This window comes from Sphaeramia orbicularis, chromosome 18 (assembly GCF_902148855.1).
Source record: "Sphaeramia orbicularis chromosome 18, fSphaOr1.1, whole genome shotgun sequence".
NCBI classification, from domain to species: Eukaryota; Metazoa; Chordata; class Actinopteri; order Kurtiformes; family Apogonidae; genus Sphaeramia; species Sphaeramia orbicularis.
The window spans coordinates 31,199,135-31,217,048 of record NC_043974.1 but is presented as its reverse complement, the minus strand read 5'-3'; the positions used below and the strand labels follow the sequence as shown (position 1 = coordinate 31,217,048).

At 36.4% G+C, this 17,914-nt stretch overlaps 1 protein-coding gene across 1 annotated transcript in view; it reads right to left on the bottom strand.

The window, feature by feature from the left end:
- Positions 1–5,408, bottom strand: part of LOC115438332 (phospholipid-transporting ATPase ABCA1) — a 419,337-nt gene extending 413,929 nt beyond the window's left edge. The window contains exon 1 of the mRNA XM_030161907.1: positions 5,343–5,408. Coding sequence (XP_030017767.1) covers positions 5,343–5,408 — 66 coding nt within the window. The remainder of the gene's footprint in view (positions 1–5,342) is intronic.
- Positions 5,409–17,914: the final 12,506 nt, after the last annotated feature.

Genomic DNA, 17,914 nt, shown 5'->3' with positions numbered 1-17,914 from the left:
CTTTAGACGTCATGTTCATCCAAGTAATTATGGTATTTTACAGGGAGCATTGCACTAACTTATGGGTTTAGAGCATGTTTCTAGCAGAGGTTAGTAGGCCAATGAGTTTATCTCAGTCCGTTTCTAGTGAACTTCAGTGTCACTCAAGTGTTCTGGTTTAGTTCATATTTGTGTCACATGCTATTTTGTGGCTGTTGAAGAAATAAAGACAAAGACATAAGGTTACTTACTCCGCAAGAAAAGAAAAATTGGTTTTCTCAGGGTCGCAAAAAAAAAAAAAAAAAAAAAAAGTTTTGTTCTTGACACATCAACTAAGCAGAATGTTTTTTATTTATGTGGTGTCCGACAACTATTGTGTGATTGGTCAGAAATTTGAAGTGGGCGTGGTTAAAAAAGGTTAACATGCTTTATTCAGGGTTCCTTCAGGTTTCTACAAGTTAAATATAAGACTTTTTAAGAGTACTTTGAACAGAATTTAATGCCCATTTCACAGCCTATTTCATGGTAATAGTGGTAATAAATTTGGACTGTGTTGGGCTGAATGTTCTGTGATCCTTTCTCACCGGGGGCTGCAAAATTGGTTCCTAAATTTCAGTATAAATTGTCAGGTTGGGATGGGTGGAACCGAGTAGACTAATGTTACCTTCTTCGCAGCTTGGACATTTCTCAGACACTTTTAAACACAATACAGCCAAAAAGTTTATGACAACATAACTAAAGACTTACCATATCAAATTTAACAGATTTTAAAGACTTTTTTCAAGGTATTAACTGCAGATTTGGAAATTCAAGACTTTTAAGACTTTTTAAGACCACACAGGAACCCTGTTTAACTGTCCCGGTAGGGAACTTTGGTCTCTGCATTTTACCCATCAAAATACATACAAACAGCACCTAGCATTAGCATTATCCATTAGGATCAACTTCATCAGGACCATGGTCAGAGGCACTGACAGGAGAATTAACCCATATAAACCTGTTTATTTATTAACCCACAAAGACCCAGTGCTACTTTTGTGGCTGTTCCCAAATGCCTGTTTCCATATAAGTAACATTTACTATGTGATTTAACACATAAATCACATCATCATAAAATAATCCTCTGTATTTTGCATTTTTCCAGTGAAAATCAGGTATTTTCCGATATTTAATGTACTGATCATAAAAGCTCCGATTAAAGTTGATGTTTATTATATCAAAAACAGAGAAAACTGAAGAAAAAGTGACTTTTTCAGTAAAATATATACTTAACTCAACAAAAATCCACTCTCATTTATCAAACTCCATGGGTTTTACTGGTGAATCAATGTTGTAGCAGATGACGTCCAAAATGGGTCATATCTGATGACCATGAAAAGTCGACAAACTGTATTTTATACAATTTCTTTACATGTATTGATAGCATTGGTGGATCAACAGGTATTACACATTTCAGATCAGTCGATGATGTTGATTGGTGGGGGATGTTTGGGTCTTTATGAGTTAATGGCGTTAGAAACCGGAGCAACCCGAGGAGAGAACAGGTATACTCAACACAAAAAAGCTCTGATCTGACTGAGAAAAGCAGAAAAAGAGGAAGTATTCGTAGGTTCTGCACTTGAGTTTCTTTACAGTGGGTGCAGATTCTGAACTTTGACGTGCAGCAAGTCTGATTCACACAGATTTATTTAGAGTGATGTTAGAGTGTAAAAATATTTGAGTCTATTATAAAAGTCCAGTGAGACAAATTAGGCTGCCAAAGTCGAGGTAATTAACGGAAATACTGCAGCTGTATGTACAAGAAAATGTGGACTGGTGTTTACTTCAGCTTTAGCAATAAAATGCCATCAAACAAAGCCCGAGCCTCCAGAAACCAGAGGAAAAATACAGGAGAAGTGGTCATAATGTGGCTGTAACTCTGCTAAAAGCTGAATGGTGGATGGTGTTTCTACCTCTAAAGGTTGTTTCCTGATCTTTGGTCCAGTTCTGGTATGAAGCTGATGTTAATGTGTCAGAGCGGCCTCACTGGATGCATGAGAGGTGCATGTCAAGCATCATTTGGAAAACAGAATGCATTATTATTTGTTGTGTGAGAGGTAAGCAGCTCCAGGCAAAAACAGGAAGAGAAAAGCTGTTGATAAGCTGATGATGATGATGGATTCAACATCGTGATGACTGTTCGCCCTTGGCAATGGACACTGGAATCATCAACTGGCCCAACGCTAACCAGGCATTTAGCCAGTTTCATGTGTAGTTTTCCAGCAGCTGAAGCGCCAAAATGTTTTTGGAGGGAAATGCCAAATAAATAACTAAATTCCTTGACAGCATATTAAACAGCTTAATATAATGTGGGCTTTAACATATGACGCCAGTAGATGTAAACTTTTGCAAAAGTTATGTTAAAGTTTGACTTTATTCTTGCTGTTTCAACAATGAGTGATAAAAGGGTTCAACGTGATATTTAACGACATCTTGTGGTGGTGAATTTACAGAATGAAACCAAAGGAATGCTCCTCACTGTCCCCCACGGTGGTCCATAAATAGGCAAAAGCCTCTCCTACATTTGGACTTCTCTGTAGATACACATATACAGAATGTATTTATTCAGGTTGATTATACACGATTGAAAACAGAATTATCAATATTATAGTGTATTCTATTATACAATTCTGTTGGGTTTCTGTAAATTGGCTTAGGGTCTGGTTTTGACCAACTCTATATATAAAGTGTCATGAGATAACTTTTTTTGTGATCTGGCATTATATAAATAAAATTTGATTGATTGAGTGATTTAATTGGTTTTCCCCTGTAAGTCGCTTTGGAAAAAAGCGTCTGCCAAATGCATAAACATAAACAATTCAATTCCTCATGTTACAGACTGAACAAAACCTGTCTTCCTCACCAATAGCCTAAATCTCTCTATAATCTTACTAACCTGTTCCACCATCACATCAACCTCTAAGCACTGAATTGAAAAAAAAAAACAAAAAAACAAAACAAAAACAGCAACAACACTGATCTACCATCAAACATCCCATGAAAACCTCCTCTTTTAAGATTTAATAACTGATTCATGTTGTGTGTGAGTTGCAGCTGCTGCATTTAATCAATTGGTTGTTAAATAGCAATTATTTTCATAATTGACAAGTTGTTTTAGTCATTTTAAGAAATAAAGTAACAACTGAATTCCAGCTTCTTAAATATTCATTATTTTCTGGTTCCTTTTCTTGTTTACGTCAATAAACTAAATGTCTTTGGGTGGTTGATGAATAAATAAGACCTTTGAGGATGTCGTCTTGGGCTTTGGGTGACACTTTTTCACCATATTCTGACATTTTATAGACCAAACATGAATTGATTATTGAGAAAGCAACTGAAAATAAGGATTAGCTACAGCCCTAGCGTGAATGCTGTGTGTTGTGTACGTGATATTGTCTTGTGAATTCATTGAATTTTACATGTGTATTGAAGTGTCAATGATCTGATGTTTTTTGTGCTGTTTTTCCATCTCTGTATTGTGCATTTTATTTGTTTATTATTATTAATTACTAGTTAAGGTTATTTGTGTACTTTAACAATAATGACAAATGTCATAGTATAGATTTATATTGTGATAAATATCATTGTTTTGGTTAGTTTTGTTTAAGTTGTTATCTCTGCTTCCAAAATACCTCAGAAATGGTTTTTATTTAATTTATCTTTTTTTTTTTTTTTTTTTTATGAATATAGTTTTAAATGTTCTACCTCTAAATTTCAAAGCATATTGTTCATACTCTGAGTGTAAATAATAAATTTCTACCACAACTGACCATCTACTTTCTTCACATCTCACTTAGGAAGAAAATCTTCCATTAAACTGTACAGAAATATTGATGTTTATAAACTATATGGACAAAAATATTAGGACACATCATGGTTACAGCTTATAAAATGTCCTGTTCATGCTGATTTGAGATATAAAGCAAAGATAACAATTTAAACAAAAAAATGCGGTGCAATGATATTTGTCACAATATAAAACTATATTATGACATTTGTCATTATTGTTTTGTGTCCCAGACCCCTGTTAGAAAAGAAACACACAAATTCAACATGTCTGAATACTTTTGTCCATAAAGTGTATGACTTTAGACAGCAACATGCTTGTAAAATGTCATATTTTTAACCAGGTTTGTGGAGTATGGGTGAGTTAGCATTTACAGACTATAGTAAGTTAAATGAAAGATAAAATCAGTGTCTATCAGAGTTAACACTAGGTCAACAGCCTCAAACCATTCATCCTTTTTTCACTCTTACACTTCCCCTGTCATTCTGTCTCTCTAGTCAGCTCTTAAAGGATGGAAGTGACAGAAAACATGATAGTAATAGAAATATCAGTGACAAAGTGAAGAATCTGCAGTATCAGACTGACTTTTTTCCAAATTGTGAGTCGTATATATGGTTCATGTCATGCAAAGAGACATATTTTTTAATTGAAAATCTGAAATATTGTCCAAAAACTCAAGGAAAATGCAGATTATTGCTTAAATTATATGTCCGTCAGCCAAAAACACAGATAATGTGTTGAACATTAGGTCAAAACTCAGTTGGAAGGAAAAGTCAAACAGTGAACTTATCTTTGGATATTGTATTGTGTTTTCAGGTTCAGGACACGACTGAACTTGTAAAATTTGATACTTTCAACCAATTTTGTGGAATATGGGCTAGTTAACATCTACATACTATAGTAGGTTATATGAATCAGTGTTTATTAGAGTCAATACAGAGTTGAAAATGTGAAACATCTTCCACAAACCGGAGGAAAATGCAGATTATTGCTTAAATTCAAAGTCCATTAGTTGAACTATATGGGTCCTAATCCAGCAAAAACTCCAATAATGTGTTGAAACAGTATCTCTTGATTTCTGTTGAATCGTAACCTGGCTGAATAAAGTCAGTCAGTTGGAAGGAAAAGTCAGGGAAAAAAAAAAAAAGTGTTTGCCCTTCAAACAAAGCCTTTAACATTCGTCACTCCCTATCCTGTTCCATTAGGCTGAAGACTGGCTTTGTTAGAACTAAAACACTGGCAATGTGACATAACGTGCACAAGAGACAGATCTCCAAAAATTGAAGGTGACACTTGGAATTGGTCGGCATTAGGGTAAGATTGTTCTTGTTCTCTAGCAGGAGAGTTAAAGGCAGCTTACATCTATAGGAGACAATTTTTGTAGTAAATCCCTCCTATTACCTTCCTCTCCCATGAATAACTTACTTGCCCTTGATAACACTCTGGGACGATATCCTCATTTTCCTTCCATTGCTGACCAATTTTAGCAGATATATATACGTTGATTTGTAAAGTGGGCTGGTGAACGCCGGCATACCTTTTGTCTCTTCCGGAGAGTGAAGTTCTTCCACAGGAGCAGAGTGAACTGCGTCAAGAGACCCATTACGGCTTATCCTGGCAATATCCTGCCAAAGCGTCTCTATGGCAACTGGCCCACTTAATAAACTCTGGAGGGAATAAAAGGCAGAGTTTGGTTTTAATACAGAGGAGCAATGCATCTTGGGGGAGTGCCACTAATCATTCACATCCCTAGGCCTTGGGGCTTATGGTGCAGCACCTGTTCTAAGAATTATTATCACCTACACTCAGCAAAACACGAGACGGGGCTATGTCTCAGCATGGGGAGGTTATGCAGCTTAGATCTAAAGCAAAATAATCTTTAATCAACACCACATAGCCGTTTTATTTATTAAAACACGTCCAACTAACCAGAGCAAAAACTCTATGGATACGCAAGGGTAATTTATTTTATTCATCAGTCATGTTAGTGAGTAAAATAAATAAACGACACGGGCAACTGTATTCATAGCGCTACTTTTTGTGCGGACTTAAGATTGTTGTAAATGTTTTATTGCTGGCTTTACTAGCCACTGAACACTGATTATAGCTACTAAACAAATAGATCTGTCATGGCATTTTGTCTTGTACATCAAATATGACCTTTAGTTAAAAACTCCAGAACTGACAGTCTGTGCTTTGACAACAGCGCACATTCCGTCAGCTTCCGCTCATTCCTAGAAGGATTTTTAGACATTTTAGAATCCAATTATACAAATGAGAGGCTAAAAATGGCATTGCAATATATTTCAGAGATGGGAGATTGGAAAATAATAGTGTCCTGGCTCTAAATAATGGTTTCAGCCATGGAAATGAACCCTAAGGCCAAATGCAGGATATGAATTATTCTTAAACTTGAAGAAAAGATTCAATTTTCCTAAAAACTGAATATACATTACATTTTAGCTAGATGTGATTCCACCACAGCAGTGTAAAAGAACACAACCACCACCAGTATTTGTGTTGAAAACTTGTTTTACTAAGCTGTGTTTAAAACATGTTGTACAGTTGGTCCACTGAGGCTCAAGATTAGAGGATGTGCACTAGGTGGGGCAGGTGGGGATGGGCTTTTTAGCCCCAGGGCAGTCCTGACAAATGTGCCACCTTTTAACGCTCCATTTCCTCTTTCTGGACAGGTTCCATCTTCCCTCTGTGTGTTTACATTATTTACTGCTTCTTCATGGATGTTTTATTTACTGTCATGGGCAAAGTTCAGTATTCCTCAATTCCAAATAGCCATATAAGCACCATAACGGAGCACTGCATTAAAGTGCTTAAGGTCACAACATAGGTGAAATGGAAAAAATATCTCAGTTATATTTTGTTTAACTGCTTGTTCCAATTTCACCTGCACTGAATTCATAATGATGCCAGCTCACAATAGTAGCAAATACTGCAGTTGGATGGATGTCAAACTGCATTTACACTGGCTCTAATTCCATGTAACTGTCAAACAAACAACAACAGGGCCAGTTTCTGGTTTGGCTGATCTAATCCAGTTTTAAGGCCAATTTATGCTCTGTGTTAAAGACGCATATGTATATGGATGGGGGATACTGGTGGGCAGTATACTGGTTTTTACACTGTCACTGATGTCATACGCTTCCATGATATGGATTTTGCAATACTGGGATTACCATGATAAATGCATAGTGGGTTTCCTACACAAATATTAGATTCAGTTCACGCATAATGGAGAATTAATCCTTCCTGTTGTATTAGCGGTTTACTTCTGCTGCACCCTTTCATAAAACAGGTGACAAAAGGTGGCTGATGGGTAAATGATGTGTTTCAGAGAGCGAGTGACAGGCACGCACGTTCAAAAGTGTTGCTAGCTTAGCATCACAACAGCAAACTTAAGGAAATGAACATCACTCGATGCAAAAATGACCAAAGCTTCTGAGCCAGATGGAATGATGGGAAGAATAACTTCTTCCTCTTCTTCTCAAAAAACTTAACTCTTCTTCATAGTATTAATTAATGTGGTATGTTACTTAAGAGTGGTGCCCTCTGGTGGACTGACTGACAACCACTCATTCCAACATAATGGACACATTGGGCACTGATGCTTGACAACATTTGAAACAGACGTACCTATTTATGTACGTAAAGCGAGCATGAATGGGACTTTAGAGGTTAAACTGGTTGTATTTTTTCAAACCATCCATTTACTAGAATGTCCACATGCTTTTTGGGCTTCAATAAGAAGAAGTGTGGTGGCTTTAAGGCTCAATCATGCTCTATGTAATGAAAACAGATGCTTTCATTTCCAATGGTGTAAATATCACTGCCTTTATACTTCTGTGTCCACTGGAATGAGAGGGCGCCGCTCTGAATTAACATATTGGCCAAATGCCAAGAAAAACAGTGGAGTTTTTTTTTGTCAAGTCAATGATAACAAACGTGGCAAAGGATGTATTACTAATGCTGATATTGAGAACAATAAGTTGTCGTGAATATGTTGGTAGCTTCACACATTGCCTTTTGAAAAGTTCTGTCATTTCTGGAAATTGTTCACTTTGAATTACAACACTGCCCCCCATGGTTTCTGATGGTTCTGCTGTTTGGATATGCACCTGCAAGATCTCTGAAAATGTATTTAACGCTGAGCATAAATGAACATAAATAGAAGCTAAAACTACACCAACATCAGGTCAGACTTGAAGTGAGAAAAGATGAGCTGAAAACAGATGAGGAATCATGTAGTCGACTGCTCAAGGCACTGCTTTATTGTGATGTATCTTCACACTTTATTGGAGCTCTGCCAGTGCTAGTATTTTTATTAATTTGAGTCTATTCCCAGTTGTCAACAAATTGTTAGCCTCATAGCATATTTACCCAACTCATATTTTTGGCCAAATCGTGATATTTGCGCAACTTTACTGTCCAAACACTGCTGCTTCATTTTATACAGATATCACAATTTGTCTACAAGTATGAGCTAGGTAATTATGCTACGAGGCTAAAGGTATGTTAGACGTGCATTACTGCAACTTAGTGGTCTGGAGTTGCTAGAGTCTCATTCAGAAAGTCTGTGCAAGTGTGGAAGTGTGACTTCTAGTGGTAAAATTTAGTGTGCAAGTTGGGTTAACCCACAAAGACCCAAACAGCCACTGGCAACCAAGACCATCTACTAATGTAAACTGTTTAATACCTGTTGATCCACTAATCCTATTAATACAAGTAAATAATTGGTGTAAAATGCAGTTTGTCATCTTTTAATGGTCACCAGATATGACTCATTTGGACGTTCAGAGGCTCCGTAGTGAACGTGGAAACATTGTCATCTTCTGCAACATTGATTCACCAGTAAAACCCATGGAGTTTGACAAATGACAGTGGATGGACACACTTGTTTTTATATTCAGTTCATGATGTATTTTACTAAAAAAAAGTCAATTTTTAATTAAGTTTTCTCTGTTTCTGATATAACAACCTTTGAATTTCCTCGGAGCTTTTGTGAACACCTACATGATCAGTGACTGAAATATAGGAAAATACATGATTGACACTGAAAATAACTCAAAATAAAAAGAAGAATATTACAAATGGCGATAAATGATGATAAAACACTTATAAGTTAAATATAAATAATCTTTTTTTTTTTTTTTTTTTTTTTTTTAATTTGGGAACTGCCACAAAAGTCGTAGTGGGTATTTATGGGTTAAGTAGAAGGAAAAAAAAAAAAAAAGATATGTTTCCATCAACTGGTTAGGCAGAAAAAACTACATGGCCAAAGTCATCAAAGGAGGACAGTAGAAGTCCCGATGCACACTTTAATAAAACAAGCAGCAGAAGAAAACATCAGAAACTGGAAACAGAGCCAGTTATATCCAAACCATCAAAAAACCATGAAGGTGAAGAAACAAACACACAAAACCAGCCATACAAACTGTTGACAGGTCCAGGATAGTGCTACGCAAACAGGCGATCGATCATGTTAAATGAGTTAAATGTGTTAAATGTGCTCCTAAAGGATGTTTCCATCTCCCAGTAGCACTCAGCACTTTGTCATTCGACTGGTATGAGAGTAAACACTGATCCTCCAACTTTCCTCTGGACTGTTTCAAGGCTGTAGAATATTTACACCGTGACGGCAGGATCTGGGTGCCCAAAGGTGTTTTCAGACAGGTAGAGGATGATGGACAGCTGTAATTACAGGTCGCTGTTCAGATTCTGTCAGATCTGACTCTCCTGCTTTACTCCGTGGCTTGAAACTGAAGTTTGGAAAAGTGGCTCTCCTCTGATTTCAGCTCCTTCAACTCTTTCAACAGCACAAAATACAATAGAAACTAGGACTAGGCAATTAAAAAACACTGATATCCCAATAAAGTAAAGGTTTTGGCTTTTTCAAAATCTTTTTTAACAATAATGATCTTGATTAGAAACATCAAAATGCAATGTTTTTTTTTTCAGATAAATTCATTATTTATTTATTCATTCCTTTAATGGAATACCCTTGTTTTGTTTTTTTTTTAAGTAAAGCTATGAATCTTGTCCCCTACAGAGGACAAACATGCATTTGTGGGTCTCAAGAGCATATAATTTAATTTCATACCACGATATTAAACTTTTTTTTTTTGTCTGTTAGGGTCTATTTTGTTTACATTGTCAGCTAAAATACTTCACACACCCTTTTACTTAACACACATTTAGCAAAAGCATGAATCACTATAATTGTTTTCATTGTTCTACATCCACATTTCTCAAGTGTTCAGGTTTTAACCACAAAACGCCTCGAGACAAAAACATTAGCACTTAAACTTGAAAGAACTAATTATTTAACATGCATTTCCATAATTATTGATAGTGACTGAAACACTTTTGTCCTTTTATTGACCGGGTCTAATGGAAACAAGGCTAATTACGTGCTTTTGCATTCAGTTTGTGGTTTAGTTTGTGCACGGAGATGATAGTTTGGGAACTCTACAAGGGTAAAATAACCTGGGTCGCCACATCGAGGCCTTGTATACACATGAACTCTACCTTGTATAATTGAGTATGCGCTGCATTTGGAAGCAGAGCTTTCAAGCCTGGTCTTTTCCAACATGTAATGCACACGAGACGGACGGCTGCATACCACCCCCACTCTGAAATCACGTCAAGCATGAAGGGTAAACAACATCTCTAAGAACATATTCCATATCTGAGGGAAGAGATACATCTGTACGGCATTGTTTATGTGTGTGTGGGCGAGTGCTGCGGAAAAGCCCGGCTCAAGGACTCTTTTGCAATTCCACATCTAAAGAACAGATAACAAGTAACAACAGAGGGTATTATGATTTGCATTGCAGTTGGAGTGTTAAAAAATCACAATGAATAGAGTCCTCCAGAGAACAAGAACCATACAGTGTGAAGATTGTTTTCCAGATCATCATTTTAATCTGTGACTAGGAGCACAGAATAATTGAAACAAGCTCTTCTTGCCGCTTTTTGGACTATTTTTCACAACACCTTAGCTGTCAAGAGCTGGCATCAGCTTTTCAAAGCTTCATTAGTTGCAGAAAAAAGCCCAGAGAAACCGGCAAGCAAAGTAGAGACTGTAGCAATGAAGAAAAGAGGAGTATTGAGAGGATAGAAGTGCTGATGCATGTCTGGCATTTGGGGACTTGGGACAACAGAGTGCATTATTTCAGCCCCTAGGATGATCGAAAGAGTAAACAGATATTTGTCATACAGTGTGAGAGCAGAGGACGGCGAAGAAAACCTTCAACATCCGTTACAAGGGGGCTGCTATAGGCCTCTGAAGGGTATAATGGTCCCTGTGCTCCTTCATTCAATTTGTCTTTTCTCCTCTTTCTGGGTCTGCCTCTGTCATAAGCTCCTCTACAACCCCGCTGCAGCAACAACTCACGCTGCTTCAGGCCCACAAGGCAGCGGAGGTTCAAGGGGATGCTTTTGGCGCCTTTATAAACACTCCGCTTTAGATTTTGGATATTGTTTAGACACTGAAATCTCAAAATATCAATACGGATTCCTTGGACCTTGTACAGAAGATACACAATTCTTGGGACTACGAGATGTCTGAAAATTGATTTATTTTTCTAACGTCTACATTTGAACACCTACCTTTTTTTTGTGTGCGAATTCTTTCAGTACACAGAAGGTGACTGTAAAACCAACCAGTGATAAATGCATTTTACAGCATGGCCACTACAGTTTAATTATATATTGTCTGTCATTGTCTACCCATGAAATTATGTAACTTCATCTATTTGTACCTTTTTTTTTTTTTTAAACCACAGTGCCCTATAATGAAAGTAGGTTACACCAGTAAATGCTTTTTTATGTAGTCAGAAGATTAACAAGGGTGTTTCAAGACAGAAAAAAAGACAATGAACTTTCTTCGTAAGCTAAAAGGAAGTGAAAACATGTTGGTGTGACTTATTTTAGTAATACAGTATTTTAGAGCATATTTTTGTAATCAATTAATACATCTATTGTTTTCTTTGATGTAATTAAATGATGAATAGGGGGAAAAAATGTGAAAAATATATGTCTAAAAATGACAAACTTGTCATTTAGTCCAGAACCAGCTGAAACAACCACAAAAAGCCTAAAAGTAAAAGGATACATAAAAAGTATCTACATAGAAATAACAAGAGTATACAAGTACATATAAATTATCTATATATACAGGGTGGGGAAGCAAAATTTACATTGAACATTTAGTTGTTTTTTCTCAGCAGGCACTATGTCAGTTGTTTTGAAACCAAACATATATTGATGTCATAATCATACCTAACACTATTATCCATACCTTTTCAGAAACTTTTGCCCATATGAGTAATCAGGAAAGCAAACGTCAAAGAGTGTGTGATTTGCTGAATGCACTCATCACACCAAAGGAGATTTCAAAAATAGTTGGAGTGTCCATAAAGACTGTTTATAATGGAAAGAAGAGAATGACTATGAGCAAAACTATTATGAGAAAGTCTGGAAGATACTATTAAAGAAGAATGGGAGAAGCTGTCACCCGAATATTTGAGGAACACTTGCACAAGTTTCAGGAAGCGTGTGAAGGCAGTTATTGAGAAAGGAGGAGGACACATAGAATAAAAACATTTTCTATTATGTAAATTTTCTTGTGGCAAATAAATTCTCATGACTTTCAATAAACTAATTGGTCATACACTGTCTTTCAATCCCTGCCTCAAAATATTGTAAATTTTGCTTCCCCACCCTGTATTGTTTTGTTGTGTTATTGCTTCAACTGGAAAACTAGTGGTCCATAAAAGGAAATCCTGAAAGGGCAAGATGGATATAATCACTCAAACCTTCTGCATTCATGTGGCTGTAATTAATGTATGTGATGGACATTTGGCTTTCCAAATAAAAAGATAATTACAGAAAATATATATAAACAACAAACAAGTCAAATGACACCTACAAACAATATGTGCACTACAGTCTTCAACACATTTGTATCCAATTTACTAACAACTTCAGATGGACCGAACATACAATAAAAAACAAATAAAGCCAAATATTCTTAATGTTTGTGTGAAAGGTTTAAATGAAGTGATGGTTCCAATGAAGAAAAAGGGAGCTTTAGACATTTTTTGCTTCTTAATAATAATAATAATTTTGACCTCTACATACATCACACCACAAACCTCCAGTGTGTGATCTTTAGTCAGAACTAGAGGTTACAGATTGCAAACACATGAATATATCCTCTCCCTGCCGACAGCGGCTGCTAACAACAGCAAATCCCCTGTCAGTGTTGGTGTTTGTTCTGTTGGATTCGGCCTTCAAGCTGTTGGACAGCTCAATCTATGATACAAAAACAGTTATCATTTTTATGTGATTATACACACACAAATAACACCATAACTAGGACTAATATGGTGTGTTTCTGCATTTAAATCTACCAAAATCCTGATTAATTTTGTATTGTGGATCATTATCCTCCCTCTATATAAATATATGACAAGGAAAAATGCTTGTAATGCCACACCCTTCATTAAAAATAAGGGTTTAAAGTATAAAAATAAATCTGTATCTATTTTTTTATTATTGTTTTTGTCCTCTCAGATAGTATCTTAACCACATACCTAACATTCACATTCTGTCAGAGATGCCATGCTGGGTTTAACTTCAGATTAAATGATCTATGACTTTGCATAACAAGTAAATATTACCTAATTGCACACATTGGCCATTATGGTACCTCTTCATTGAAAATGCCACATGGTCCATTTAGCAGCTGTAATAAACCTCTTCACTCACACTCACACATATATAGACATTTTTTCTCACTTTCAACCACTGACATACATATTTGTTGAAGCCAAATGTTTGGGGCAAAATGACATTCCCTCATGCCAAAACAGTGCCACTGTTGTTATATTCATTATCGATTTAGATTTGTTTTTCGGATTCACTGTTGTGCATATTGGAAAATGGTATTTTTGCATACCCGCTTATTTACTTGTTACATTGGCAGGGTTATGGACCCATAATTACTTATTTGAGAAAAGGAATTATGTCGTGCTAGAGACGACGATGCGTTAATATTATGCCGCTGCACGTTGTTGTTAGCAGAGCCGACACTTGTTGCACCGATATTGGCTCTGAGGATAACAAATAAATTAGTCAGTCTGTGCATTTTCCACCTGCAGCAAGGAGCATTTGGATGCAGCTGTAAGAGTCCATTCTGACACATTTCTTTATTGTTCTTAATTACATTACTTAATCGTCACTAGGCATTTACTTTTTACTGCCGGTGTCATTTATACATTTAGGACGAACACCGGGATGTGTCGCAAACTCTCCACCTTAATCCAACTAAACTAAAGATAACCTAATCTTACATTAACAGTGAGTGTGTTACTGTTTCTGTAAGTGATTCATCCTGTAGGTTCGTGTTACACTTTTACTCACAGTGACTTAAAGCTGCCACACACTCACTGTACTCAGAAGGCTGTCATTGACATTAAGTAAGTCATTACAGGTAATTAAATTTAGATTTAGTAATACGAAGGCCCAGGTAAGTGTGGTTCCTCACATAACCTGTCAATCACTTTTAGCCGCTAATTCCTCATTCATTAAAAACAAATGAAACAGATTTTTAAAAAAAGTGATAGAGTGTTGCTTGTTAATGAATAATTACGACGTGTCATTCAAAATTAAGACGTTTTGCAAATATAGTACATAGAATCAAAGTAACGAATATAGCAGTACCTCTCTGAGGATCAGTGTAAATCATTAGCTAGGAAAGTTACTGTACAGGGGCTCAAGTTCACACTCCTTCCCAGTGTGACTCAGTGAACAGGCTGGTTAGGTATTTCAGGGACTATAACTAAGCATTTTTCCTGTTTCCCTGTATAATAACAGATACATCCATTCAAATACATGATTACCCTTCAGCTACTTTAAATCCATCCACTTTATAACTATTTGAGAAGCACCAAAGCCCAGAGACCAGGTTATTAAATGCTTTCAAACCACATAAGCATTTTTCAGAGCACTCTATTTGATCTAGCACAGACAAAACAGGCAGGGAAAAAACAAAGACAAGTGTACAGATACCCAGTCCTGAGCCCGAGTTAGCCTCGGGAGTAGAGAGCAAACTACAACAACAACAGAAGAAGAAAGACGGCATCACGGGAGGGTTGGCTCCAAAACATGTGTCCTGTTAGAGAAAACAAACTGTCAAAAACAACCCACCTCCGAGCTGTTTGGTTTTTTTCCTCAGCCGTCAGCACATCTCATGGCCTAAAGATGAATCTGACCACTGTTAACTGCCGCCGTACGCTCTTTCCATCCCTTTCTGTTTCTCTCTCACACTATGTTTGACTCTGTTTCCTTTTACCCAGTGTCATAAAGCATGCAAATGACCTCTCCTGGGCCTATCGTAGCGACAGTAGCCACAGTGACACCGCGGTCAGGAGGCGCACAGGTGGTGTATGTTACAACACATACAGTACGTCTGCTTTCTGGTACTGGTGTTCATGTCACATGAGTTGAGGAAGGCGGACAGGAGCAAAGCCTTACATTTCACTGGCCTCTTTTTCACACGTTCGGCCTGTGTCAGTTTGCTTCAGAGGGTGTCGCCGTATTATCTTTGAAATTCAGTCACCTGTTGTCTTAGCACAAGTTATTCATGAATTAATTTGAAAATTAATCTCCTTCTTTTAATATGTGACACATCAATTAAAGAGGTTAGAGACCAAATGGAAGCATGGGATGTGTGTTTATTTACTGTGAGTCAGAGCTTTGCTTAAAATGTTGATGATGTTGTTGATGATCAACTGAATGTGTCACATGGGGAGGAGCAGCTAAGTGCGTTGACTGTAAGGTTTTATAGCAACTATATAATTTGGTAACAAGGGGGCTAAGAGTTTATTATGCCAGGTGATAAAGAATAATACCATAGGTGCGCTGGGAAGATATAATTATGGAGATGAGATGGGTGTTTACTGGGGAAACAGACAGAAAATAAACAGAGAAGCCTCAGACTGGATGGAATTTGTTATTTTAGGAAAAAAAAAAAATTCACTGAAAACACAAAGTTAAACCATGGTGACAGTTATAAATTCAGTCATTTACCATTAAAATTGTGATTAATATTACTGGTTTTGGATGTGAACTACTTAAAACTGTATAATATCTAACATTTACACATTAACTTTTGTACTTTGATTATATCGAGTGTTTCCAATTACACTAAAAAGTAGAGACATCTGTAATTTATTCAGTATAACATCCCTTTTTATTCTGCTTTTACTGGGAGTGTGATAAACACTTAAAAAATAAATACACAGATTAATTACTAGCGTACAGGCTTGTACTTGCAATTCTGTCAACAAAGCTAGACAACATAATCGCTAATTTAATCCAGCGTGGAAAGCCCAAACCACAACCAGATCTCAATATTCAAAGTAGTGATACCCATCTATTTTATTATGATGGGTGACTAGTGGTCAATAGATTCATTGTATTGGTAAGAACTGGATATCACAATATGCCTCATGACACAGAGCTTTCCACATGACAAACTGCGATAAATTAGACAAGGTCCTAAATAGTAAAGAGAGCTACAACAGATCAGCAGATTCATTATTACTGATAATTACTGAAACTACTGTTACTGGAAAAAATCCTTAAATTAATCATTCTTGAACCTTATTTATGTTGGTCTGTTATTACATAAAATTGTATTTTACTTATTTGTAATATAAAAAAAAATATATGTATTGTTTGTTTTTATTGCATACACTAAAAGGTTATTCATGTAAATACAAATGAAAGATAATGTTAATCACTTTAAAGATCACGACCAACATAAATATGTTCAGAAACACAAACGTGATTCTGATCTGAGATTATGTTTTGTTAAAATATTGAACAGTATTTTGTTTGATGCTCAGATGTTTTTGAATGGCAGGAGGTTAGCATCTCCAATGGAATGACGTAACACAGGAAGCAGCATATCACCATCCTGCAAGGGTCAATATTGTAAAAACAGAAAACTGAACTTAGTTCAGTGATAATTTTACCAATGTGTGACTTAATCATTAAGAATTAGACTGATCAACATTTGCTTTACCCTCTCTAACCCTATCTTAAAGTATAGTTCGGGAATAATATTAAAGGTTAAAGGTTAACTTATCCTGTTTGGGATATTCAGCCTCTGCATTTTACCCATCCTAATATATACAAGAATAAGACTTAATATTATCATTAGCATTAGCACATGCACATTAGGGGCACTGAGCTTCCATTGATGGCACCCAGGGACCAACTCCAGATCCTCATTAGTTCAGTGGCCAGGGACACCGACAGGAGAATTAGGCTACAGGTACATGTTTTTATAATGGGAAACTCACGCCATGCATAGAGAATGGGTCAACTATTTTCTGAACCACTAGCATGTGTAGTTTTATTAGCTGTAGATAATGTGATAATATGGTTATATTCTTTGATTCATGGAATTCCAAGAGTATTTATGTTTACGTTTTTATTACAGATACCAAAATGAATCTTGGGAGCCAGTCAAACTCCAGCCATTGGTGCATTCATTAGCATTAGCCACTGTTGTGCTACTTCCTGTCTCTGCTTATTCTGTCTAAAGGTAGATTATATTTATTGCTCGGTATCTTTGCATATAAAAGGTTGATTAATTAAATAAATACATCCATTTTGAGGATCAACTCAATCACAAAATCTACTATTGTAAAATCAAAGTGTATGAATATGTTCTTACACCAATATTGGCTTATGCTAGCAACCTAGTGACACTAGCTTAAGTAATATCAGATAGACTTTCATTTCCAGCAGAGGTGAGAAAAGCAGCTCCCATGATCCAACACTAATCCACAACATCAAACTTTATTTCTGTTGTTGTGTTTTACCCAGAGACCCCTTTGCAGTACAAATCCCAAACTGTACATGTGATGATTCTGTGAATGACCAGATCACAGACTCTCTACAGACAACCCCCAACATTAGTATATCCAGTCTTTCTTGTTCTCCTCACTCCTTCAAACTACAATAGAAGACATTTCTGACCTCTACTAAAATCACTCAAGGGTCACCGTGGCATGT